Here is a 27,830-nt window from a genome sequence, read left to right on the forward strand (position 1 = left end):
ATTACAGAAACTAATAAAATATTCTCTAAATAATGAAAAAAGAATAAGATAAGACTATAAGAGCAAGAAGCAATTTAAATATGTTCAGGGACCATTTTCATCTCCAGAATTAAGGATTATTTTAATGTTACATCATTGCCTTTTCTCTTTTACTTTCCTTTTTAGTTTTATTTTAGGATTCCCTATTTTTAATGTTCATACAGAGATTTCTTTAACTGAAATACCGAATAGTTTCTTTGGTGTGAAAAACTATAATAGTACACAGGATCCTAATGAGATAATAATGTGAAATAGGAAGTAAAGGGCTAAAGGTGTAGGGAAAGTGGAAAGGGTGGGGGAAAGGTAATAAGGGAGAGGAAAAAAATATGAGAAACTGAAAAAATGGAAATAAAGTGGTTGTAAATGGGGAGGGGAGAAGGGGGTGAAGGAAGGGCACGGACAAGGGGAAAAAATGAGAATCAAGCCCTATTATGTAAAGGTACAGAATCCCAAGGATGAATGTAACTGTATTGTATACCTAGATTGTACCAATAAACTCAATAAAAAGGAAAAAAAAGATGTTAAAAATGAACATCAAAGAAGATAAATAGTCTGTATTAGAAGATTAAATGTTGTTAAAAAATCTTTTTGCTTGATTAGTTTTTTTTTTTTTTTTTTTTTTTTTTTTTTTTTTTTGTCTTTTGAGAGAGGGTCTCATTCCGTAGCTCTGTAGCTAGGCTTAAACTCAGAATCTTCCCACCTCCACCTCCTGAGTAGCTCATATTACAAGAATGTTGTTAAGATATCTATTTTGGGATCCCAAAAAAATCAAGTTATTTTATGGATATAATAACCGGTTCTAAAAGCTATAAGGAAAGGCAACAGGTCTAGGATAGCCAAAGCAGTATTGAAGAACAGCAAAACTAAAGGACTCACACTATCTTATCTCAAAATTATTCCATCAACACAATATATTAGAGACAGAGTAGGTACTCAGGTCATAGACATAGAACAGAGAACCCAGAAATAGCCCCACACAAATACAGCTAGAGTTTTGGCAGAGGTACAAAAACAACCAAACCATTGCAGAATAGCCTTTTTGATAAGTGGTGCACACACCCACACACACACACACACACACACACACACACACTAGACCTAGACCTTACATTTTAGACAAAACTAAACAGATCACAGACCTAAATATAAAATGAAAAATAAAAAATTACTAGAAAGCACAGGGGAAAAATCTGCATGACCTTAGGTTTGAAATGAGTTTTTAGGTAAGTACCAAAAAAACACAATCCATGCAGGAAAAAATAGATATATTAATTTTTATTAAAGTTTTAAACATTTGCCCTGTGAAAGACACTGTTAAGAGAACAAAAAGCCACAGATTGGTAGAAAATCTTTGCAAAGCATCTACCTGCTAAAGGACTAGTAACCAAAATGTACAAAGAACTTTTAGAGCTCAATAATAAAAACACAGACAACTCAATTTTAAAATAGAAAAAAAAAAAACTGAGCAGATAGCGCCAAAGAAAATATACAGAGGGCAAATAAATATATGAGAAGCTGTTCAACATTATGTGTCATCAATGAAATGCAAATTAAAATAAGATACTACTGTACACTTGCTAGATCCGTGAAAAGCCAGAATATGAACAAGAACTCTCTTATTAATTGTTGATGTACAAAATGGTAGAGATACTTTGAAAGAAAGTTTAGCAGTTTCTTACCAAATTACACCATTCTGCCATAAAACCCATCAATAGTGCTCCTATGTATATTACCAAAGTGATCTCAAAAATTATGTCCACAGAAAAATCTGCACACAATGCTATGACAACTTTATTCATCATCACCAAAACCAGGAAGCAACCAAGATGTTCCTCAATGAATGAATGGATAAACAAACTGTAGTATATCACATTAGAATAGTACTCAGTAAAAAGAAGAGGAAGAGGAGGAGGAAGAGGAAGAAGAAGAACGTGCTATCAAGCTATAAAAATACAGGGATAAATCTTAAATGCAAATTGTAAAGTGAAAGAAGTTAGCCTGAAAAGTCTACTTGCTACATGATTGTATTTACAGGCATTTTACAAGAAGCAAGCAGATAGAGGTGGCAAATATATCAACAGTTGACAAAAGTGTGGGAAGGAGAACTGAATAGGTGAGGAACTGGGTATTTATTATCTGGAGCTGGTGAACCTATTTTGTATGCTACTACAATCGACAAATGCATGAGACACAGTCTGTCAAAACCCACAGAACAATGCAGAAAAAGCATTTGATAAAATCTGACACTCATTCATGATAAAAACCTTTCAAAAAATGGGATAAATGCTCTCTACCTCAATCTGATAAAAACCATCTATGAAAAACCAACAGCCAATATCATACTACATGGTCACAAACTGAAATCTTTCACAGTAAAATCAGGAAAAAGACTATCACCACTCCTATTCAATATAGTCTTGGAAACATCAGTCACAGCAATTAGACAAAAGAAAGAAATAAAAGGAATAAAGATAGGAAATGAAGAAGTCAAATTGTCATTATTTGCAGATGACATGATACTCTATATAGAAGACCCGAAGAACTCCACAAAAAGTCTTCTAAACTTAATAATCAAATTCAGTAAAGTAACTGGATACAAGGTCAACACACAAAAATCAATAGCTTTCCTGTACATGAAAAACAGATTCACTGAGAGAGAAATGGGGCAATCAATTCCTTTCACAATAGCATTCAAAAAATTGAAATACCAAGGAATCAACCCAACAAACAAAATCAAAGACCTCTACTCTTAAAACTACAGCACTATGAAAAAAGAGACTGAAGAGGATATCAGAAAATGGGAAAACATCCCTTGCTCCTGGGTAGAAAGAATCAGCATAGTGAAAATGGCCATACTTCCAAAACTGCTATATAGATTCAATGCAGTCTCAATTGAAATCCCAGCAGTATACTTCAGACCTTGAGAAAACAATCCAAAAATTCATTTGGAACAAGAAGAGACCTAGAATAGCAAAAGCAATTCTAGGCAAGAAAGATAAGGTAGGAGGTAGCACAATCCCCAACTTGAAACTATACTACAAAGGTACTGTGATAAAAACAACATAGTACTGGCAAAGAAACAGACCTGAGGATCAGTGGAACAGATTAGAAAATGCAGAAACAACTCCAGACAGACTCAGCCACCTCACCTTTGACAAAGGAGCCAAACACCCTCACTGAACAAAAAAATAGCCTCTTTAATAAATGGTGCTGGAAAAACTGGGTGTCAACTTGCCTAAGATTAAAACTAGACCTATATCTCTCACGATACATTAAACTAAAATCAAAATGGATTAAAGATCTAAATATTAGAGCAGAAACACTAAATCAGCTGGAAGATACATTAGGTAAAACTCTTGAAGACATTGGCATAGGAAAAGATTTTATGAACAAAGCCTCAGTTGCCAGTGAACTAACACAAACAATCAACAAGTGGGATGTCTTCTTATTAAAAAGCTTCTGCACAGCAAGAGAAACCACCAACAGTGTGAAGAGACAACCCATAATGTGGGAAAAAAATTTTACCAGCTGTTTCTCAGTTTACTATCTAGACTATGTAAAGAACTCAAAAAAATCAGACCTCCCAAATTTAAAGACCCAATCCAAAAATGGGCATCTGAAATGAATAGATATTTCTCAGACAAAGAAGTAGAAATAGCAAATAAACATATGAAAAGATGTTCAACATCATTGGTCATTTGAGAGATGTAAATGAAAACAACACTGCAATTCCACCTCACCCCAGAAAGAATGGCTGCTATCACAAAACCAACCAATAGCAAATGCTGGTGGGGCTGTAGGGAAAGAGGAACCTTGCTTCACTGCTAGTGGGAGCGTAGACTATTGCAACCACTGTGGAAATCAGTATGGAGATACCTCAAAGAGCTAGGATTGGAAGTCCCACGTGACCCAACTATTCCTCTGCTGGGTATCCTCCCCAAAGATTTAAAAGAATCATACCACAGTGATATATGTACACCCACGTTGATAGTAGCACAATTTGTGGTAGCTAAACCTTGGAAGCAACCCAATTGCCCATCAACAGGAGACTGGATAAAGAGAACGTGTTGTTGTTTTTTTCATAAAATGGAGTACTACTCAGCCATAAAGAACAAGAAACTAGAGACATTTATAGCTAAATGGATGCACATCAAGGCAATACTCTTAAGTGAAATAAATAGGATACATATGGGTAAATACTAAATAGTTTCTCTAGTGTGAGAAACTGAAAGTGTAAATAAGAACTAAAAGGTGTAACAGATAATGTGAAATAGGAAGAAAAGGTGGAAAGGGCAAGGGGAAGTGGGAGGGGGAGGGGAAGGAAAGAAGGGAATGGAATTAACATGAGAATAAGAAAAAATGGAAACAAAGTATTTGTAAATAGAGAAGGGTCGAGTGGTTGAAGGGAGGGCAGGAGAATGGGTAAAAAGTAACCAAGATGGATTATGTAAAGATGCATTTCCAATGATGAATGTCATTATGTTGTATATCTTAAATGTACCCAAAAAATTGATTTTTTAAAAAATCAGAGAACTTTACAGCAAAATGAGTGAAAATTTATTTACACAATTTTTAAAAAATATTTTAAATCTGAGGGATCCCAAAGTGGAATCTATAGTGACAAAAGAACCTAATTGCATTAGAAACGCCTGAAGCAACCTCACTGAGAGGTGTGGGAGATAAAGGTGCTGAAGTAAACAACTTTGGAGCTGCAAATAGACTGTCAGATAAAAAGCAAAGGGAACCATAACTAAGCACTCTACTGGAGATGATCGGAGTCATTCCCTATGGAATGAGTTCACAGTGCTGTAGCCAGCAACATGTGCACTGCAGTTGGACAATCAAGTAAATGGAGGACTGATGGCTGGAGCCAGGGTCCTCACGGTTGAAACAGGTTACAGAAAACAGGTTACAGAAACAGGTTATGAGAAGGCTAGAATGATCTATGTGGCAATAAATCAGAGTTTGGGCATTATGTGAATTCATGATTAGCTTGATAAATACACAAATTAATAAAAATATACATATGTGTATCTACACAGGCTAGTATACACACATGCATTTCCTTGCTCTATCAACTGAGAAAACCTTAGAAGCAGCAACGTTCCAGTAGCAAAGAAAACAGCCGGCAACCAAATCCTTGTTTCTCAATGAGTTCTTTAAAAAGAGAAACCAAGGCTCCTTGGCAAAATGATCGATTCTAGAACTGGGGCAGGGAAGAGACAAGATGAGCTTCATGCACCTTGTAGTCCCAGAAAATAAGAAAGGGTCTAAAGCCACTGCAGGCACACCAAACATGCACGCACGTTCATAGTGATAGAACTGTGTCAAAGGGAAACAAGAGCTGAGTGAAAGAGTTCCTAATAGCCAAAGCTGAAACAATTTATGCAACAAAATATATGCAGTATTAGATCAAAGTCAAAGAACAAATTAAACGCCAGTAAGTACATACTGATATAAAGAAGTGATTGAATAAATAAATGGAGGTGAAGGAATAAATTTCCCATGCAAAAGAGTTTCAAATAATTTATGTAGATACTCCACCCTCAAGGACATAAAGTGAAACTCCCCACATTTAAGTGTGGGCTTCTCATACAAAGGGGAGTGGGCGAGAGGAGTAATTCAGATGAAACTTGACAAGTATTACTTTAGCCATATTCCATCAGTGGCAGTAATGAGATGGACAGGGCACACGCCCAGGCCCAGAGATCTCTGAAAATGACACACACTTTCCTCAAAGGCATCAGAGTCTGAGCTACACCCCACAGAGAGACCCAGGTGGAGCTGTGCTAGGATTCTGCTGCATATGGGGGTCTAGCACCTCAATGGAGACCAGGCAAGCCTGTTGGAAGGCTCCATCCTCAAGTCATGGAGATTTTCTTAACTCTTTTCACTACATTAATGACTAGAAATTATCACAGATGGGCAAGAAAGAGAAGGGAAAATATCTTGAATGGCTCCTCAAAAGAGATCTCATTGCTGTATGTCTTTCACTTATACTCTCTCAACAGTCAGGACAGAATGATGTGGAGCTGAGGAAAGGCATGACCTCCCTTGCCACTCGGCTATGAGGCCATAGATGTTGCAAGTCCAGCTTCTGTGAATTGCCCTTGAAGTTGCAGTTTAGAAAAAAATCCAGGTTATGAGATATGACAGCCATTCTTGCATAAAGTTTTTTATACAGATGTTCATATTTGCTGCACAGTGAGATCCATAGGTAAACTATCAATATCATTCATTGGAACTTCTTAATCATACCCATAGTTGTGGAAGGAGAGAGCTTTCGCATCCTTCTACTCCCTCCTGCTCTTAGTCTCTGGGCTCCCCTAATTCACACATTCCCAGTAGCTGTTATCTCACTGCTATCCCATGTTCTTTCTGCAACCCAAATTTGGGCCAACACAACCATCCTGTACTCTTACCTTTGTTCCCAGGTACAAACCATATCTTCAAATCACCTGGCACTGTCATAAATGCAAGTTAAATGAAAGCATCATTGATGGTCTCCACACCCTCGTTCTTCTTGTTTCTCTCTTTCCTACTCTACTACCTTGAAAAATTGTGAAGATTGAGCCTTGTTATGGTTTGGATTTTACACATCCCCCAAAAACTACATGTTAAAGGCTGGGTCTCCACGCTATTGTACTGTTGGGGGTGGTGGACCTTTCAGGAGGTGAGACCCAGTGGAAGGAAGTTAGGCATTTGGGGCATGCATTTGGAGGGTATATCTGGGTCCCAGCCCCTACCTACCCCTCTCTGCTTCCTGGAGGTCATGAGGTGAGCACCACTGTCCCACTATGCACTTCTCACCATGATGTTCTGACTCATCACAGGCCCCAACAGCAGTGCAGCCAAATTGCCATGGATTGAAGTCTCTGAAAGCATGAGTCAAAATAAACCTTTCCTAAGTCGATTTTCTAAGGTATTTTATCACAGCAATGGAAAGCTGACTAAAGCTGGACCAAGCCTCTTCTTTCTAGCTTTCTACAGCTGCCACAGCTTTCCTTCCTCATATCTTGTCTGTACTTCTGTGTTCCAGTAGAGAACAGAAGCCATTGGCTGCCACACCCTCAACATTCTTGACCCTGCTTGAAAATTCCTCCATAGTTCCCCCTTTCTTCAGGTTTCTTACTGTCCTGTCTCTCAGGAAGAAACATCTGCTTTGGTTTTAGGCTCAACCTTCCACCTATCATTAATCTCACGTTCTATGTCTCCCTGTGACCTTCCCTTCAGTCAAATTCCCTCTCTCTGGTAGCATTTATCTCACCCTTTCTGTTTTCCTTTTTCCCTCTTGATTCTGACATGTTCAGGTCACGCTTTCTTCTAAATATTTCTGAGCCTCACCAGAACTAATAACCCTATTCCAGTAAGCCTCCCCCCTTAGTTGAAGATATAGTCACAGGTTATGACCCCAAACAGCTCTGGGTTCAAACCCAGGTGATGTGAGAAATAACCAACATCTTGCCAAATATAAGAGCCCATATAACCCCATCAAATCCTCAGGAGATGAGGACAACATTTCATTTACAGAAGAGACACTGGGGCACATGCCTGGGACACCTTTAGTCCACCTATGATGAATAAACAGAGGATCTATGGGGTCATATGTAAAGGTGAGGTCATGTCTGAGGAAAAGCCATACCTTGGGTGAATTCCTTCCCTTCTTTTTTTTAATTTTACTTAATTTTAAAATGAAGCACAAAAAACTTGGAAACAATCCATTTGCCCATCAGTTGGAGACTGGGTAAAGAAGATGTGGATTTTCTATAAAATGGAATACTACTCAGCCATAAAGAATTAGAAATTAGAGTCATTCATAGGAAAATGGATACATATTGAGAATATACTCCTAAGTGAAATAAATAAGTCACATATGTATAAACACCGAATAGTTTCTCTGGTGTGAAAAACTATAATGGTACATAATCTCCTAATGGTATAATTGACAATGTGAAATAGGAAGAAAAGGGCTAAAGGTGTAGGAGAAGTGGGAAGGGTAGGGGAAAAGAAAAAAATATGAGAAAATTTAAAAATGGAAATAAAGTTTTTGTAAAGGAAGGGGGGGTGAAGGAAGGGCAGGGACAAGGGGAAAAAATGAGAACCAAGACCTGTCATGTAAAGGTACAAGATCCCAATGATGAATATAACTGTACTGTATACTTAAATTGTACCAATAAACTCAATGAGAAAATAAAAATAAAATAAAATAAAATGGAACACAAGGGGATAGTATACTTAATGTACTGAGTACCTCCAATGATTTGATATTCAGAATCATGCTGCAGCTCTGACAAAAGTATCCTCTAAAATGAGGAGTCATGTTGGGAGCAGAAATCTCATTTGGCTGACAAGATCAGTTCTTTTTAAAGAAAAGTCAGGAGGGTAGATTGAAGCAAAGCTTGGCCAAGATGGAAAACATGAGGAAGCGGGGGTGTAGCAGCAAGCCAGCCCCTGAGTGCCTTACAGCATGACAGATATTTATTCAAGCATGAAAACTGGGACAATATTCTCACAACGCTAATTAAACAAAGAAATGAGATATGCAAATATTTTTAAAACTATACTCTCTCCAACATGATCACCAGATGAAAGTTAATAAAGAAAACATGACCCAGAGCTAATATCCATCGCCCTGACTGTCTGACCTGAGATATTCCTGGAAACCAAAGTCAAGTTCAAGTCTCCAGCTACCTCCACAACTTTAGAGATAGTTGGGATGGAGTCCTTGGACTATCACATGCCCTAGGTCAGCCCAAAGGCCAGAGGAAGCACAGTAACCAGAGTAAGAAGCATGAGGGTTTCTGGAAATTCAAAATGAGGCCCCAACATACCCATCAATCCTCCTCCAGAGCAGCCTCAAGCAAGGGGTCGTTAACAATAAGAGTTCCGTGGGGACCCTCCTGTCATTCAAGCACTGCACTTGGTAAGATGACACAGCGTCCCACATGAAGTACATGCCTGGCCAAGCTGCTTTGCATCTTGGAGCCTCCATCTACCATCTGTAAAACAAGGATGGTGTGAGAGCTGCAGGGGGCCCTAGATGAGAGCCTGAGAGAGCCTGACCCATTGCAGATTACTGAAGCTCCCTCATTTCCTCCTTGATTTCATTAGAGCAAAGATGCTTGTGATGGGCTGGCTACAGGGCTGACCTAAGTCCACAGATACTTCCTGAGGGCTTCCTGTGTGCCTGGCATGGTGTGAATTCCCTGCCCTTGGATAGTTCCTGGAAAAGTAAGTAGACAACCAATACCAGGGTGGACTAAGCATGATACTAGGAGAGCTCTGTGTGGCACTGGCAACCACAAATGTGGGGGGCGGGGGCGGGGTGTTAGGAACACAGCATCCATACTGAGACAGAACAGGGAATAAGAGAGGAAAAGTTAGGCAGAATCATGGGCAGAGGGGCCACCCTATAGAGACTAGAGGTGAAGAGAGGTGTCCTGCTTGAGCAACTGCAACAGAATCTGTGCTGCTGAAGTTTGGGATCAATTTCTCTCATTCAGATAGAATTCCCCTTAGCCCTGCTTCATGGAAATTTGGGGCCAGGGCTACTCTCTGAAGCTTTAATCCTATTACACAGCTGTCTTTAGAGAACAGAGACTGTCCCTGGACCTGTGCGTCATCTGCCCAAAATAGCACTCTAGTCACACTGACAATGTCATCAGACCCAGGAGGCTCACCCATGAGCACTCTGCAAGGGTAGCCAAAGAGCAAGCATGCTCTGCAGGAAATAAAATCAAAACAGTCTTTGCCCATGTACACACCTGCCCAGACTGAAAATACCCTGGGGTGCACAGGTCTCTAAGGAATAACACAAAGGTCTGGATATCTACATAACAAATAGGAAATATTTGTTTTTATGCTTTTAAAGAATCAGATGTAAGGGCTCTTGATACATTTAAAATACCACTAAGATCTGGAGGTGTAGTGTAGCTCAGTGCTTGGGTGTTTCCCTAGCATGAACAGTGCTCTGGGTTTGATTCCCAGCCCCAGCAACTTTATATTTTATTATTTATTTTTATCTTATTGAGTTTATTGGTACTTTTTAAGTATACAGGACAGTTATATTCATCCTTGGGATCTTGTACCTTTACCCAGCAACTTAAATACATAAAGTAATTAATTTAATTTAATGCCACCAAAAGTCCCAATCCCACAGCACTACAATATGGACTGATTTATTCTCCATCAAATAAACCTTCCCTGAGTCCAGCCTTAGACACACTTGTCCACACTGTCCTGGTGGTGTTAGGTGGAAACATCCTCATAAAGGGGGCCTTCCCTGGGGCCAACCCTCCGTACCTGCTCCCCGAGGAAGAAGAAAGAGGGAGAAGGCCAGAGTGGTTCCACAAAAGCCCAAACCTGACTCTCAAATGCCTCAATGAGATGAGTCATTTCACAGCTGTGTGGTAAAGCAAGTAAAGAGGAGAAAGGCCAAAACAAGTGGTAAATGTAAGGAAATACTGTATTTCAAATGATGAGTGTGGAGAAGGTATCCCCCTCCTTATCTCCCTAGACAAGTACAAGCCACATGGTCACCAAGGTCAGACCTGCTGTCGTGCTTGATTCTTCACATTAGATTGGCTCCAGGGCTCTCTCCATTCTGGCCCCTGTGCACATATTGTATTCTTTTCCCACCCTTTCCAAAATGACTATTCTGCTTAGACCAATATAATAGTCCCAGTTACCAACGCTTCATCCCCTCCATCCTCCGGCCAACTGTCAAAGCAGTCAGTCAAACCTGCATACCTGGTCCTCCTCCTGTATGTGAGCCTTCCTCCACAGGTTCCACAGCTCACAGGCACCTGTCTGTCACTGCCCTGGCTCACCTGTCTGCTGAGCCAGCATATCCTGACCGCATTTTCCTCAGCAGGCCATACAAACCCAGGCCAAGTCGAGCCCTCCACTCTTCTACAGTGGGACTACACTGGCTCATTCCTCATTGTCTTGGTGCATTCCCATCTACTTGGAATGTCCTTCTCCTACTCTGTCAACCAACTCTTTCTCATCCTTCAAAACTCAATGCAAGGTCTTTGCCTCTTCTCTGATTGGCTTAAGCTAAACTTAGTGGCCTTTTCTGATGTTCTACTTCTAACTCCATAACAGCACCTATGTCACACTGATTATAAATAATTGATGGTTTCTAGTTTCTCAGCTCCCCAGCCCTCTCCCCATTCCCTTAACCAACTCCAACCAACCCTAGAGGAAAAAAATATAATTCAGGGAATAAAACTCTAAAACACAATCTCCAGTTGATATTTGCAGAAATTACAGAGTAATTTCATCTAGAGAACTATAACATACTACCACAGAAAAGGAACAGATGAAAGTTATTAAAGGTTAAAAATAATTTTGCAAATAAAACTAATTATGAAATTTTTCAGAAAATAAAGTAATTCCTATAAGTAGATATGAGAGGAAAAATGAGAGGTAATCAAGCCAAAAAGTACAACCTCCAAAATCCAGAAGCTAGATGTTGGTTACAGAAGAAATAAAAATTTTAAATGCCTCATCCTTGACAGTATACAAATGAATGGTTAAGCAGAAAGAAGAGGGGAATGGATGGAAAGGAGTCAAGAAATAGAGTTGTTATGGTAGGAAATAGAGATTTCTGGATATTTATAGGTAACCTAGAAATCCTTGGGAGAGTCAAAAATAATAATGTAAAAGTCAAAAGTTGTGAAGGGGAAAAAATGTGAAAAGGGAAATAAGGGTGGGGTGCTGTGTAAATGAGCTGAACTCATCTCTCACAGCAGAGATGTAGAAATGTCTAAAGTTAATAAATCAAAGAATTTAGAACATACAGATATTCCACTAACCATCATTTTGCTTCTTTTCTTAGCACCTACAAGGGCTTTGTGGGGAAAAATTTAAATGGCCTAGTTCACTATTTAAAATTTATGTAAGGAAATGTGAACTTTTTGGGCTTACTAAATTTCACTATAGCAGGCAGATATATTCAAAATCATTCCACTGGATTGAGCTAAAAAGTCCACTGGACTCACTCCATAAATATTTATCATAAATGGATTTTTCCCATTAAAGGACATGGATGAGAGGGTTAGACCAGCCCACCTTCCTTCCTCCTCCTGCTCCCAGCACAAGGATGCCCAGTACCATTGTGACATGCAGCCATCAGGCAAAGCTGACAGTGCCACTAAAGCATAAACAAGGTGCCAGGTCTCCATGGAAAAGGAAGCCTGGATTCTGGCCCAGCCTCTAGCCATTTAACATCTGCCAAATCCCAATTTGGGTGGAATCTCTACTTTTTTAAATGTGAAGAAAAAAACGTTTTAATCTTTGGTTCTCTTCAGTTAATTAAAGCAAACACAACTGTGTGCCAAAGTGGTCCAGGAGCAGCAGCAAGTAGAGCTCACACAGGCACCAACTTCCTCTCACTTGAGGACCACTGAAGCTGCTCTGGTGCTCAGTAAGAGCTGGATGGTGGGAATAAAAGCCTTGTGGGCAGACTGACAATACATCTTTCTATACCTCAGGTCTCCCATTTGAAAAATAGGAGTCATAAAAGGACCCATTTCACAGGGCTGTAAAAAGAAAAATACCTAGATGATGATTACTGTACATGGATCTTAGAAACATCTGATCAAAATCCAAATATGAAATCAGTTGCCACCACTAGACATTCAAGGAGAATCATGGATTTCGCATGAACCAGAGCTGGAAGCTATTGCAATGGTGGTGAGGGAATGTTTTGTTTTGTTTTTTTCTCCCAACAAGAAAAAAGAAAAGTGGAAAGTCTAGGAGAAATAAAAAACTTTGCAGAAAAATAAGTATTAGGAAAACATGACATGATTTTCAGCTATTTGTAGAATGTCAGAAGTGATTCTATTTGACCCAACTGGTATGAATACTGTTATTCCAATTGTAAGGGTGTTTGGACATTGGACCTTGTTAGGTCCCCCTAAAGCCTCATGCAGTCTTAGATGGAGCTTTTTCAAAAGTGGCTGTATCTAGAGTTATAGAGTGATTCATGGTGTAATGCTAGGCTGGATGGCACTAGGATTAAAGGTGTGAATGCTACTTTCAAGGAGGACCCAGGTGAACCTTCAGAAGCAGCCCATACTTGTGGCCTTGTCACAACCTCCTTCACCTGAGCCACAGCCACAGTCCAAGGTTCCAAAGACCTGTTCAGCCTCTGAGGACTCAGTTGAAAGGACCTCTACACCTTGAAATGTGGCCACAGACACAGCATCTAACAATCTCAAGTCACATTAGATGGGGAGAGATGCTCAATGACTTTCCTCTCCTTCAGCACAACTCTGCTGTGTGTACCTCGATTGTCCATCTGTGAATATGACCTGGATGCACTAGCCAGTGGGGAAGGACAGGATAGTAACTCTAGGTTGCTCTGCCAGAGACCCATATACCTCACTTAGAAATGTTTCTATAGAGGACACACACTGGGGCTGGGGAAAAGCCCAGTGGTAGAGCATGTATTCTGTATGTTTGAAGCCCTGGGTTCCATCCCAGCACTAGGGAAAACAAGGATACATGTTGAACTCTGATTCCTGAGGTCTTTCCAACAGAAAATTCCACACCCTCCCTCTACAAAGTGTTATTCTCAGTACCCACCACCACTCTCCCCTCCCACCAGTATAATCTTGGAGGCTTCACAGTGCTGGGGTTCACACTCTGTTTCGGGAGGGCACACACCTTCTCCAGATCTTCTCTGGCAGGCTTAGCACAGCTCACTGTGCTCAGATGAAGGCATTCAATATATGTGTGTGAAAATGAAATAAATTAAAAATAGAAATTATTTCAAGCATCATTGTCAAATACAGATGTCAAATGCTACTTATTTCTAGTTGTCCCTATCTCTAGCTCCTTAGTTTGGGGGAGAAATGGCAGTAGATGTATCTTTTAAAAGACAACTATCCACATTTCAGTTGTAAAAAGTGAAAACAACTGCCTTAGAAACACTATAAAGTACTTAACCATTTTCATATTTTATTTTTAAAGACATTTATATATCAATTTATGCCATTAAAGTAACTCTATGTCTTATTTACAGTCTTGATTTGAGCGGGAATTACTCAGCTAATGAATCACAGTTCTTACATTAACCACTTTTTTAATATAAAAGTTGACACTTATAGGTGATAAGAAGCTAAGTAAACTGATGACTATAGCAAAATCCCAGGCACATTTGACATGTATAGAAAATAGGCAAATGTCAAAGGAAGCACAATATGCCACTGGTATTTGTCGCCCTCTGGTGGTCAATTCTGGGAAGTTTCTACAATGGGGAACCGGAAATGTTACGTATATTACACATCACCCCTTTGGGCTAAGGCTTTCATCATGCTGTTCCCCAGTAACTGAGCCGGTTCTGATCCTCTACATCTCATGGCTGTCTGTTTCTGAGGACTCTGAAGAAAAAACAACACCAGCTTGAGCAGAACAAGATGACCAGCATGAGCTTCCTTTCCTCAAACACACAGATGGGTATAAGTCGAAAGGTAGGTGGTTATATAGGTAGATCGATAAAAGAACGGAAGAATGGAAGGATGGAAGGATGGATGGATGGATGGATGGATGGATGGATGGATGGATGGATTCTTCATGGGAATATAAATGGATGGGAATATAAAGACTTCATGGGATTTAATTCTCTACTGGGGCTTGAACTGAGACTCACAAAAACGATACAATCCCTGCCTCCACTAAATATGCTTTGGTAATAATAAAAATGAGATCAATTTAGTGACAAGAAGACATGAACAGAATGGTAAATAACCTAGAAAGAAGAAAACAGACAAAAACTTGAGAGTTTTGTAACAGTATCCACAAAGATTGTGATTATTAATTTGAGGGGGGAATTGTCAAAGTGTCTGGTTCAAAAGGGACAGAAAGAAGCCACTGCTGTTTCTGTTGCTGGTTCTGTTGCTGCTGCTTGTCTTCTGCTGCCTCCTGCCTGCTCTGTCAGCCTCCTCTGCCATGCTGACTTGCCTTGGAGCCAGCTGATTATGGACTGAAACCTCTACAAAATCTGAACTTTCTACCTGAATTCAAGATGTAGGAATGTAATGTTCTGAGCCGCCTGACCACAGCAGCAGACCAGTAAGAGGCAGAGCCTGCAGCCCCCACTACAGCCGCCAAGCCCCTCCCCCACCCCACCCCACGGACCTCTGGCTTCCTGGCTGTGCTGGTACCTGGATTCACACCACAGAAGCACAGGGGGGTCATAAAGGCCATTGCTCTGAGCTCTAGCCTCAATATTCATTTAACTCAGAAAGTTAAAAATGATAGGTTAATAACTACCACAAATTGTCATTTTCTAAACTGTGCTTGATGCTTTTGTGTTCCTCATTGTATCATTTGGGCTAAGATGTTGTGATTGATCTAATTAGTTGTCATTCCTGGTATAATGAAAAAGAGATTGCCTCAGAGTCATTAGAAACTCAAAACCTAAAGACAAGCTGTAACAGGAAGATCAAAGTATTAACCCAGTATTAACAAAGGACAGTACCAACAACAAAAATAGAAATAGGAAGACATTCAAATAAGGCTCAACAACAAACACAAACTTCTAGCTTACCAAAGGCAAATTCTGGGGGAAATGAAGTGGGAAAGTCTGATAATCAACCACTTGGACACCCTGAACTGATAGCAGAGAAATAACAAAAAAGATGAACGAGACTCTAGAAAAATTCAAAACAGAAATAATATCCCAGATAACTAAAGAGATGGTGAACAGAATGAGTGACATGATTACAGACTCTAGATCAGAAACAGATTTTTAAAAATACATGAGTGAAGGACCATAATAGATGCCATGAATGCCCAGCATAGAAAAGAAATGGAATCCATGAAACAGATTCAAACAGATATCCAGGAGATTAAAAATTCTATTGAAAGTTTACATAACAGACTGAGCCAATCTGAAGACAGGATATCAGATATAGAAGATAGGATGGAGATCAATGATCATGAAAAGAGAGCTCTCTTAAAAACAGTAAGGCAACATAAGAAATCAATCCAGCAGCTCCTAGATGATACAAAGAAGAGTAATATAAGACTGATAGGGGTCCATGAAGTAGCAGGAGAAAGTACAAATGACATAAAAAAAGTTCACAGAATTAATGACAGAAAACTTCCCAAACAGAGCAGAAGAATTTGACGTACAGATAAGTGAGGCATATAGGACTCCAACTAGCCATGATAAAAAAAATCTATACCTAGATATATAGTAATCAACATCCCAGAAACACAACAGAAGAACAAAATACTACAAGTAGTTAGAGAAAAGAAACAAATCACATGCAAAGGAAAGCCCATCAGAATCACAACACACTGGGGCCAGGGATTTAGCTCAGTGGCTCTGCCACCTGCCTCAAAAGTGCAAGGACCCGAGTTTGATCCCCAGTACCAAAAAAAAAAAAAAAGAATCACAGCACACTTTTCAACCCAAACCCTCAAGTCAAGGAGAGCCTGGAGTGAGGTGTTTCAGCCCTAAAAGAAAACAACCTCCAACCTAGACTGATATATCCTGTAAAACTATCTTTCCAAATTGAGGAGGAAATAAAATACATCCATGCCAAAGAACACCTAAGATACTTTGTGAATACCAAACAATTCTAAATAATATCCTAGAAAAAGATAATGAAGATCAAAACTCCATAAGGCCCAACAGAGCAAATCCAGCAGGCAAGTCAAGAAATTAAAGGAAGAGGGGGAAAAAAATTAAAAGAGCCAATAACAGGATAATAACACGATGATGATAAGTCAATATATATCAGTTATAACCATGAATGTCAATGGCCTCAATTCACCAATCAAAAGAAACTGACTGGCAGAATGGATTAAGAAGCAAAATCCAACAATATGCTGTATATAAGAAATGCACCTAGTTCAAAAAGAAACTCATAGACTGAGAGTAAAAGGATGGAAAACAGTTCTCCATGCAACAGGAACCCAGAAATAAAGCAGGAGTAGCTATCTTATTTGCAGATAAAGTAAATTTCAAACCAAAACTAATTAAGAGAGACAAAGAAGGTCACTACATCCTTGTAAAGGGAATAATCCAAGAGGAAGAGATGACAATCATAAATATATATGCACCAAATACTAATGCCCGCAACTATACAAAACAAATATTAAGGGACATTAAAAAACCAAATAAGGGCCGGGGATTTAGCTCAGTGGTTTGGTGGCCTGCCTTGCAAGTGTAAAGACCCGAGTTCAATCCCTGGTTACAAAAAAAAAAAAAAAAAAACAAAAAACCAAATAAACACTAATGCAATTATAATGGGGGACCTCAATACCCCACTGTCACAAATAGAGAGGTCATCTAGACAAAAAATCAACAACAATACACTAGAACTGAACCAAGCTTTTGAACAAATGAATTTAACAGATAACTACAGAGTGTTCCACCCCACAAAATCAGAATATACATTCTTGTCAGTTGCACATGGTTCATTTTCCAAAATAGACCACATACTAGCTCATAGAACATGTTTAAGTAAATGCAAAGGAAATGAAGTTATCCCCTGCATGTTATCAGACCACAGTGCCATTAAAATGGAGATCAATAGCAAAAAAAACCTCAAGAACTTTACAAACACATGGAAATTAAATAACACTCTCCTGAATAACCAATGGTCACAGAGGAAATTAGACAGTTTCTACAATTAAATGATAATGTCAATATAACACACAGGAATCTATGGGACACAATGTAAGCAAGTTCTATGAGGGAAATTCATAGCAATGAATGCCCGCACTAGGAAAACAGAAAGAGCTCAAATAAACAACCTAATGCTGAATCTTAAGCTTCTAGAAAGAGAAGAGCAAGACAAACCCCAAAACTCATACAAGGGAGGAAATTATAAAGATTAGAGCAGAAATCAATGCAATGGAGACAGGAAATTATACAAATTATCAATGAATCAAAGAGTTGGTTTCTTGGAAGAATAAATAAAATTGATAAAACCCTTAGCCAACCTTATCAAAAAAAGAAAAGAAAAGGATCAAATTCTTGCAATTAGAAATGAAAAAGGTGAAGTCACAGCAGATCCACCAGAAATCCAGAGGATCATCAATACCTACTTCGAGAACCTGTACTCTAATAAAATGAAAAGCACAGAAGAAATGGACAGATTTCTAGATACAAATAAATTACCAAAGTTGAAAGAAGATACAAAAATTCTAAACACCTCAATTACATTCAGTGAAATTGAAAATGTAATTAAAATTTTACCAATCAAAAAAAAATTTTACCAACAAAGAAAAGCCAAGGTCCTGATTGCTTCACTGCTGAATTCTACAAGACATTTAGAGAAGAACTAATGCCAATTACTCTTTAAACTTTTCAATGAAATTGAAAGGGAAACAATACTTCCAAATTCATTCCTGGAAGCAAATGTTACTTTGATTCCAGGCCAATCTCCCTAATGAGCATAGATGCAAAAATTCTCAATAAGATACTGGCAAACAAAATACAGAGGGTCATCAAGAAGATCATACACCCTGACCAAGTTGGATTTCTCCCAGGGATGCAAGAATGGTTCAACGTATGTAAATCAATAAATGTAATCGACTATATTAACAGAGTCAAAGACAAAAACTGTATGATCATCTCAATAGATGCAGAAAAAGCATTCAACAAAATTCAACACCGATTCATGATAAAAACACTAAAGAAAATTGAAATAGATGGTCTTTATCTGAAATTGATAAAGACTATCTATGAAAAGCCAACAGCCAACATCATACTAAATGGTCAAAACTGAAAACCTTCACGCTAAAATTAGGAACAAGACAAGGATGTCCACTGTCAGCACTCCTGTTCAATGTAGTTTGGGAAACATTAGCCACAACAATTAGATAAGAGAAAGAAATAAAAGCAATAAAGATAGGAAAGGAAGAAGTGAAACTGTCATTATTTGCTGATGACATGATACTCACAAGACCCAAAACACTCCACCAAAAGACTTCTAGACTTAATTGACAGATTCAGTAGTATAGCTGGATACGAGGTAACCACTCAAAAATCAATAGACATTTTGTATGCATATAACAGACTCATTGAGAGAGAAATTAGGGAAACAATCCCTTTCACAATAGCATCAAAAAAATGACATATCTAGGAATCATTCTAATGAAGGAGACAAAATTGCCCATCAACTGGAGACTGGATAAAGAAGATTTTTTTTTTTTAACGGAGTACTGTTCAGCCATAAAGAATGAGAAACTAGAGACATTTATAGAGACATTTATGGTTGAACATTGAGGACATACTCTTAAGTGAAATTAATAAGTCACATGTGTAAATACCAAAGTTTCTCTGGTGTGATAAACTAAAAGTGTAAATAAGGGTCAAAATATATAATTGATATTTTGTAATAGGAAGAAAAGGTCTAAAGTTATTATGCTAATGTGACGGGTAAGGGAAAGGTAAAAAAGGGAAAAGAAAAATGAGAGAAAAGGAAAAAATGGAAACAAAGTCTTTGTAAATAAGAAAGAGTGGAGGGGAAAGGGAAGTTATGGGAATGGGGAAAAAATAAGAACCAAGATATGTAATGTAAAGGTACAAGATCCCAATGATGAATGTAACTGTATTGCATATCTAAAAATGTACCAATAAAAATATTTTTAAAAAACACAAAGTGTCTGGTTCATGGCCATCAGGTAGAATGTCACATTCTGATGTCAGCTGACCATCCCAGGACCCAAATAGTGGCTGAGACACCTACAGCCAGATGGCCAGGAGCCAGACGTGGTGTGAGAACATTGACATCGGGAGTACCTCCAAAGCTAGTCAGAAGCCAAGTGAAGGGGAATTCCCAATCTAGACCAGACAACAGCAAGAACATGTGGTCCCTAACACAGCACAAACATAATGATCACCCCATCACTGAGCTGGTCTCTGAAGGGTCTTCAATGGCCTGTGAGCAGCCACCTCTAATTCAGGAGATGCCCCAATTTCCTCATCTTCATTTTTCTAATCCTCTATGAAATAGCTCTTTCCATCTAGTCTTGGCAAGGTCATTCCAGGACACAATATCCCATTCCAAACTCCCAGCATAAGGGACAAAGACCATTTTGAAAAAGTATACTCTATGCCTTCCTCAGACCTTCTCTTCACATTTAACACTCATTGCAGAGGCTGTGTGCGGATGCCAAGCTCTGAGCATCTTACCCAAAACCACATTTGTCCCTTTGCTCTAGGAGACTGCAGAAGTTGCCACTATCCTACACACCACAACTTTCTATGACCTGGAGATGGTCATTTAGTCTCTCTGCTCTTCTCCAGAGACCATTTATCCTTCACTGGACCTCAGGAGGATGGCCGGGTGGCCTGGGCCCCACAGTCTGTGCTCACCCCACAGGTGTCCTGGCTCTGCCAAAGCTGCTTCCCAGCATCTAAACTCAGCCTCAGAACTCTCCTGTGCTCTCCAGAGGCCACTGCCAAAGCCAAGCATGTGGAAGAAGCCCTTTTTGTAATCCTCACAGACCTAGGGGTTTTGTTTTTTGGTTTTTGTTTTTGTACCAGGGATCAAACTCAGGATCTTGTGCTTATGAGACAGGCAGTGGAACCACTGAGCTAAATCCCCCACCCAGGTGTAATTTTAATCATTAGCAAAACTGAGCTTAATTAAGCAAGCTTCCACCTTCCCTGTAATACCAACAGGACCAGTGTGGATCTGCTATAATGTACTGGCTCCCGGGGACCTTAAAATGGCTTTGTTTTTTAGGAGTGACTTTTGAAGTTCATAAATTCAGAGGCAGGATGCAAAGCCAGAGTGGCTTGTTCCAGGGTCCATGCTGTGAAAGGCTTCACCATGGCATGTGGAGAAGTACAACATTGCAGCTGTTTCCATGCATGTCAGTTCCACTCAACTCAGTGACAGCTTTATACTGGGCACATCTGTCTTGCTCAGTACTGGGCACTGAGTTGCAGTGAGGAAGAAGAGCCAGCTCCCTCCAGCTGCAGTCTTGGTTGATGCCCTGTTCAGAGGTCCTTCCTAACCCAAGGCCTTTTGTGGCCTTTGGCATTTATGACCTCGTGATACACAGCAAGTGGTTAAACAACAGAATTTTATTTTGTCATGGTTCCAGAGGCTAGAAGTCAAGATCGAGTTGTCAGCAGGATTGGCTTCTGGTAAGGCATCTCCTGCCTTACAGATGGCCACCTCTTGCTTTGTCCTTGCATTGCCCCTCCACTGTGTGTGTGCACAGATGGGATCTTTGGTGTCTCTTCTTCTTACATGGACATCAAGCTTATGAAATTAGGACGTTAAGCCTAGATCTCATGTAATCTTAATTATTTCTTTAAACATGCAATCTTCAGATAGCCACATTGGATATAGCCAGGTGTTACAGGCTGAACTGTGACTTGCCCCACTCCAAAACTCATGTTGAAGTCCTAACTCACATGTGTTTGTTATAACTATTACTTGGTTATGATCAAAATAAATGCTGCAAGGGGTTGCAGTGCTCTGGGAACAGATGACAAAAATACTGCTTGTGGGCTGTGGCCTTTCTGAAGAAGGGACAGTTGTGGGAGCTCTGAAATGTAGATGAAAATTATTCATACACAGAGCTTGGAGTGGGCATCATAGGCAGCACAGCAGCACGTGCAAGCCCCCCCACCACAGTGAGAAAACAGTGACACGGGGGCACTGCCAAATTGAAGCCAGCAGGCAGAAGAGGATGGGAAGGGACTCTGTAGGGCCTTAGAGACAGGACAAGAACTTGAGCCTGTGAACACCGGAAGGCCACAGAGGTAATGCACAAACATACTCATCTGTCTGATGCTAAGATTCTTAAAGTGCAGACCCCCCACCTACAATTTCAGCAGCACCTGGGAACTTGCTAAAAATTCAGACTCTCTGGCCTTAGCCTAAAACTGCCAGGCCAGAAATTCTGGGGATAGGACCCAGCTCTTAAGATCTTGTTACCCTTAGAGAAATTCCTTTATGAAGGGGGACCAGCCTGTCTTGTGCTGAAATATTTACCTCCACGTGGGATCAACCCAAGAGGATGGGCCACACCTCCTCACAACTTTCACTCGCTCTCCTTTGACTCTCCAAACTCACAGTGACATCCCCAGCTTCCTTCCTCCCTGGGAAAACTTCCCAGCCTCCCACATAGACTGCAGCATTCTCTCCAGATCCCTCCCATCGCACTAAACATCTTTTTTCCCTTTCCTTGTGTTCTTGCTAATCATTTAAATTGGCATGGCATTTTGGACACAAATGAGAGGATGGCTATTACAGAAAGACTTTGAGAGAAAATCTGAAAATACTGGGGAATGTCATGGAAATGAGAGATTATCATGAAAAATGAGACATCTGGGCAAAGTTTAAAAGAATGGAGATGCTTGGCCTTGAGTGAATGTTACTGTGGCAAGCTGCAGTGACAGTTTTCTAATATATCAAGAATGCACATAAAAGAGAAGGATCCATTTTTCCACTCATCAGCCAGAGCAGAAGGAGCAGGACCATCTTGGGTTTCAGTCGGGGAAATATATGACATGTGTTTGAGCTATAGGAGAGGGGAGGCTGCCAAGAAGACTGCTGAGATCATCCTTGCCAGAGAGACTCCTGAGGAGGTCACAGCCACCAGAGCTGCTGCGCGGCAGGATGACATGGCAGTGCTGAAGCTCTGTGCACCTTGCCAAGGTGCCATAGTTTGGATGTTGAATGTCACCAGAAGCCTATGTGTTTCCCACCCTGTGGTCCTATAGGGAGGTGGCAGAACCTCTTCGAGGCAGGGCTTAGTAGAGGGAGGTCAGGTCACTAGGGGCTTTGCTCTTGGGTATTGGGACTCTAGCTCCTTCCTGTCTCCTATGACACCTACTGTGGCCATGAAGAACACTATCTTGCCGCAGACCCAAAAGCAATGGCCAAGTGACCACAGGCTAAAACTTATGAATCCATGACCTCTGAAACCAGGAGTTAGAATAAACATTTTCTCTTTCTAAATTGATTATATCAGGTATTTTGTTACAGTAACAGAAAGCTAACTAACACAAAGGCAATACCATTGGCTGGAGAGGTCCAGATGGGCAGAGCAGGTTGCCCTTTTTGGGTTATTGTGGTGTTAGATACCTAGGAGTCCAAGGGATTCTAGGTATCTCTGCCAACATTTCCACTTGCCTTACCTAGAGGTCAGGGTTACAGACATGTGTTTCATGGGAAAGCTCATTTATTCCTTTCTTACAGCCAACTCCTGTTTTCCCAGGATGAGCAGCAGTAACTGTAATAACCATTGCATCACTAGTGCTTCTGAGCTCTGGAGCACCTGTGCCATGCCAGCAGTACACATACAGTATGTCTTCACCTATGGCTCTCCATCATCATAGGACGCACTTTACAGATGAGGAAACTGAGGTTTATATGGGACTACAGATTTGTCTATGACTCCACTATGGGTCACATCTGGGGCAAGACTGAAGCCCAGGGTTCTCTGACCTCAGAGCCCACCATCATCATGATGCCCTCTGCTGCCAGGAATAAAATATTCCTGTAAGACACTCAACAAGGAATTGATCCCAGTATGGACCCTAAGACCCTTGCCATCAGCAGGTGCTGGCCTCCTGATCATGCTCAGTAGAATGGAGAATGGGGCCTTATGAGACTCAGCCAACCCCACACTGCACCACATCTGGTGATATTTAAAGCCAAGTCTCTTCTGGAAGGTACCAGCTCCATATCTTGACTCCCACTGTTCCACAAGACCTCAGTGAACCAACAGAGCTGCTGGCTGTGTGGGTGTCATCATGCCCCATCACCTGCTCCACAGCTGTCAAAGGTGCAGGGTTCCCAGAGGCCTTTGCTGCCACTAAATGTCTGTTGTGGGCCCAATATTTCCATCAGAGAGACACATAGTTAAACTGTTTGAAGACCATTGTGACTAGGGGGAGTAGAAGATAATATGTAGATACTATTCTGATAACCCTGAGTTGGATTTTCATCCCATCTTCTCTGGGCTCCTATGGCTTCTTCTCTGCTTTTTCCTCTTCCTGGGGTCCAGACAATGGCTGAAACAGCTTAGATCACAGACTTGAAGAACCAGTTTTCTTCCATACTTGGGTGCTTCATCACAAGGCTCTCCTGGAAGCTTAGTCATCAGATAGTTCCCTTCTGGGACCAGCTGAGCCATTTGATAGGGGACTTTAGAACCGAGGGCCTGCCTCATCTCATTACAAAATCTACCACAAAACAGCCATGACAATGGGGACAGAAAAGGCATAAGGTCATAGGTTCTGTTCTTAGCCAGTGTACTTATACTATTATACCTGCACCCATTTGTGGGAAGGGTACCATTGGTGGAGCTGGGATCAGTGCAGGCTGCCTATGAATTATGGCAGACCCAGCAGAAATGATTAAAGAGTTTCATGTTACTTTTGTGGGCTGATATGAGGCCTAGAGTCAGGTGAATGAAATTTATTTCTCCTTGATGGAAAAGCTGGAGTCAAGCTACAAATGTATATTCCTGAGGAATCTATATCTCTCTTCCAGCTGCACCAAGCTCAAGAGAGCTTACAGCAGGCTTTGCTGTCATGCAAAGGGATTAGAGGGCACAGAAAACAAAACAGTGTGGAGCTATGGAAAGGAGAAAAAGAGCCTCCCAGAGCTTTTCTCTCCTGGCTCTCTGTCTAAACCAATACAAGGAAGTACTGGGGGAGGGGAGTCTGGGGAGTCTGGCCTCATGGATGGTGCATATCACACTCCGACAGCCACACAACAATCATCAAAACTTGCCAATCTTTACCCGTGGGTTAACTCTTAGCTGCTTCCCAGAAGATGTGTTTATCCTGAACAACACAGTCTCCCTGGGTCATCTTGTGTGGCTCTACTGCCACAATGCCCAAGCTCTACCTACCGTGATAAGAGCACACATCTGGGGTGCAGAGGGATGGAATACTATCTTAGGAAGGATGCAGAAATGTTCTGTGTTATGGTCAACCGCTCTCCCTGGCATGTAAGCACTTTACACCAACTATGGCTCAAGCTCAGCTTCTGACATTTTACCCATTTCCAGAATGCACAGAGAATAAACAGTGTGAAGGTCAAATGAATCAGAGTCAGCTACCTTCATGGCACCAATGGCTTGGAAAGTCACTGCTAATCTTGAAGGGGTCAGTGCTACCATTATCGCATTGAGCCTCGCACTCTTGTCCTTAATTGGTGAATGGTACTGTCCATCTGGAGCCATGGATCCAAATCTGGGGAAAGGAAAACAAGCCAAATTGGAAAAAAGGTGGGGTTTAACAAAAAATAAAGACATGGCTCCACTAGAAAGGAACTCAAGTGGTCACACAGGGAAGTGCACAGATTTCCACATTCCTATGAGACAAAGAGCAAAGTAAACATAGAAAGTGCCTTCCCCCAAGAAAGACTTGACTTATGGCATAATTATTCATAATATTTCCCCAAGTGGAAACAACCCAAACATCAATCAACTGCTGAATGGATAAGCAAAATGAGGTATATTCACACAACGAGGTATTGTTCAACCATAACAAGAATGAGGTGCTGATATATGCTACAAAGAAGCCAGATCACATGATATGAATTACCATTTATGAGTTCCTCCCCAGGAAATGCCGAGAAAGACTGGACTCATGAGAAGTAAGAGCAGATTTTCTGCCACCATTGATCTGCTGCTCAGCTGTGGCCCCTGAGATGTAAAGACCAGCATCATGACACCAGTGTCAGAGCCTCACTGTGCTAACCACACACTGTCCCACATTTTAAGTGAAACATAATTCACATGTCATAGAGTTCATTCCTAAAGTATTCGGTACAGTGGCTTTTAGTACATTCACACCAACTTGTATAGCCACTATAGTTAAATCAAAAAACCTTCTTCACCTCCCAAAGAATCATTTGTAGTCAGTGCCCATCATCCTCACTTTCCAGTCATTCGTAGCCCTTAGCTTACTTTCTTTCTCCATGTATTTGACTATTCTCAACATTTCTCCTAAGTGGAATCATATAATACACCATCATTATGTCTGGAAACTTTCAGTTACCATAGTGATTTCAAAGTTCATCTATGCTATAGCATGTGTCAATATTTTATTTCTGTTTATGGCTTAATATTTAATTGTATGAATATACCAGATTTTGTTTATCCATTCATCAATTGACAGTTAATAAAAATGTGAGTTGTTTTACTTTTTGTATATTATAAATAATTATATGTGAAAATTTGCACACAAGCTTTTGTGTAGACATATATTTTCAATTATTTTGTGGGCAATGTTCTTATAGATACCTAGGAGTAGAACCATTGTGTTATTTGATAACTTTAAACTTTTGAGGAAGTGTTAAGCTGTTTTTCAAATCTGTGACATTTTATAACACCACCAGTAATATGTGATGGTTCTAATTTCTCTACATCCTCACCAACATTTGGAAGTGTCTCTTTTACTGTAGCTGTCTTAGTAGGTACTGAATGTTTTTTCCTTATGATTTTTTGGTATGTTCCTAATAATAAAGATCTTGAACATTTTTCATATGTTTACTAGTAATTAGAGGATCTTCTTTGGAGAAATATCTATTCAGATTTCTGTTCACTTTTTAAGTGGGCTATTTTTGTTTCTATTGTTCAGCTGTAATAGTTCTTTTTCTACTCTAGACACTATATCCTTATGATGCATTTGATTTACAAATATTTTCCCACTCTTTAGATTGTTTTCTACTTTCTTCATAGCGTACTTTGATTCATAAAATATTTTTTAATTTTGATGAAGTTCAATTTACCTACTGTCTTTGTTTCTTTGGTTATGCTTTTGGAGTCACATCAATAAATCAACATTTAAATCAAGGTCAAAAAAAAGTTAAACCTGTCCTCAAAGAGTTGTGTAGTTTTAACTCAGACATTTAGGTTGAAATCACTTTGAGTTAATTCTTGTATAGGGTGTGAAGTATGGGTCCAACTTCATGGCTTTAGAGATGGAACCCAGGGCCTCACACATGCTAGGCAAGTACTCTACCACTGAGCTGCATCCCCAGCCCTTGAATATCCACCCAGTTTCCCTTGAGTATCCAGTATCATATGTTGAAAATACTATTCTTCCCTCATTAAGTTGTTTTGGAACCCTAGATGAATATTACTTGACCATCAGTGTGAGGATTTATTTCTATGCCCTTTATTCCATTGTTTATATATCTATTTTACACATAAATAACACCACACAATCTTGTACTATAGCTTTGTAGTGTTTTCAATCATGAGTTCTTATACTTTGTTCTTCTTTATCAAGGCTGTTTTGGCTATTATGGATTTCATATACTTTCATATGGATTTTATAATCAGTTTATTATTTCTGTAAAAAAGAGAAAGAAAAAGAAGGCAGCTGGGATCTTGATAGGGATTGTATTTACTAGCTCACTTTCTATCAAGTGATGAACCAAAACTCCAAAAGTGGGTCTCCTTCCTCAAACTTCAAAACCCCTAGTTGCCATTGTTGATCTATATATACATGGCAGGGGGCAGGTAAAATGCCAATGAAATGATGTTAAAATCAAATTTTGTTAAAAGATCTTGTTAACAAAAGACCTTAAATATCCTGAAGTCTTCTACAAACAATGTAGCTCTCTGTCCCATTTTTTCCCTCTCTTTAAATCTGACTTTCTAATCTAGGGCATTGAATGAACACTCAGCATTGGTTCAGCCTGTAACACAGCACTGGCCAAACCACTAATATCTCCGACCTGCTCTTGTGGATATTAGTGGCTACTGAAAGGGTCCAAGGGGCTTTCTTAGGCTAACTTCAAACATACTTTTTTTTTTTTTTTTTTTTTTTTTTT

General features: G+C 39.9%; 1 protein-coding gene across 1 annotated transcript in view; it reads right to left on the reverse strand.

The window, feature by feature from the left end:
- Acoxl (acyl-CoA oxidase like) overlaps positions 1-27,830 on the reverse strand; it is a 315,344-nt gene that overhangs the window by 266,232 nt on the left and 21,282 nt on the right. The window contains 1 exon segment of the mRNA XM_033761482.1: positions 25,105-25,237. Coding sequence (XP_033617373.1) covers positions 25,105-25,237 — 133 coding nt within the window.

The sequence above is a fragment of the Fukomys damarensis genome, unplaced genomic scaffold (assembly GCF_012274545.1).
Source record: "Fukomys damarensis isolate Sample0158 unplaced genomic scaffold, DMR_v1.0_HiC HiC_scaffold_9, whole genome shotgun sequence".
NCBI classification, from domain to species: Eukaryota; Metazoa; Chordata; class Mammalia; order Rodentia; family Bathyergidae; genus Fukomys; species Fukomys damarensis.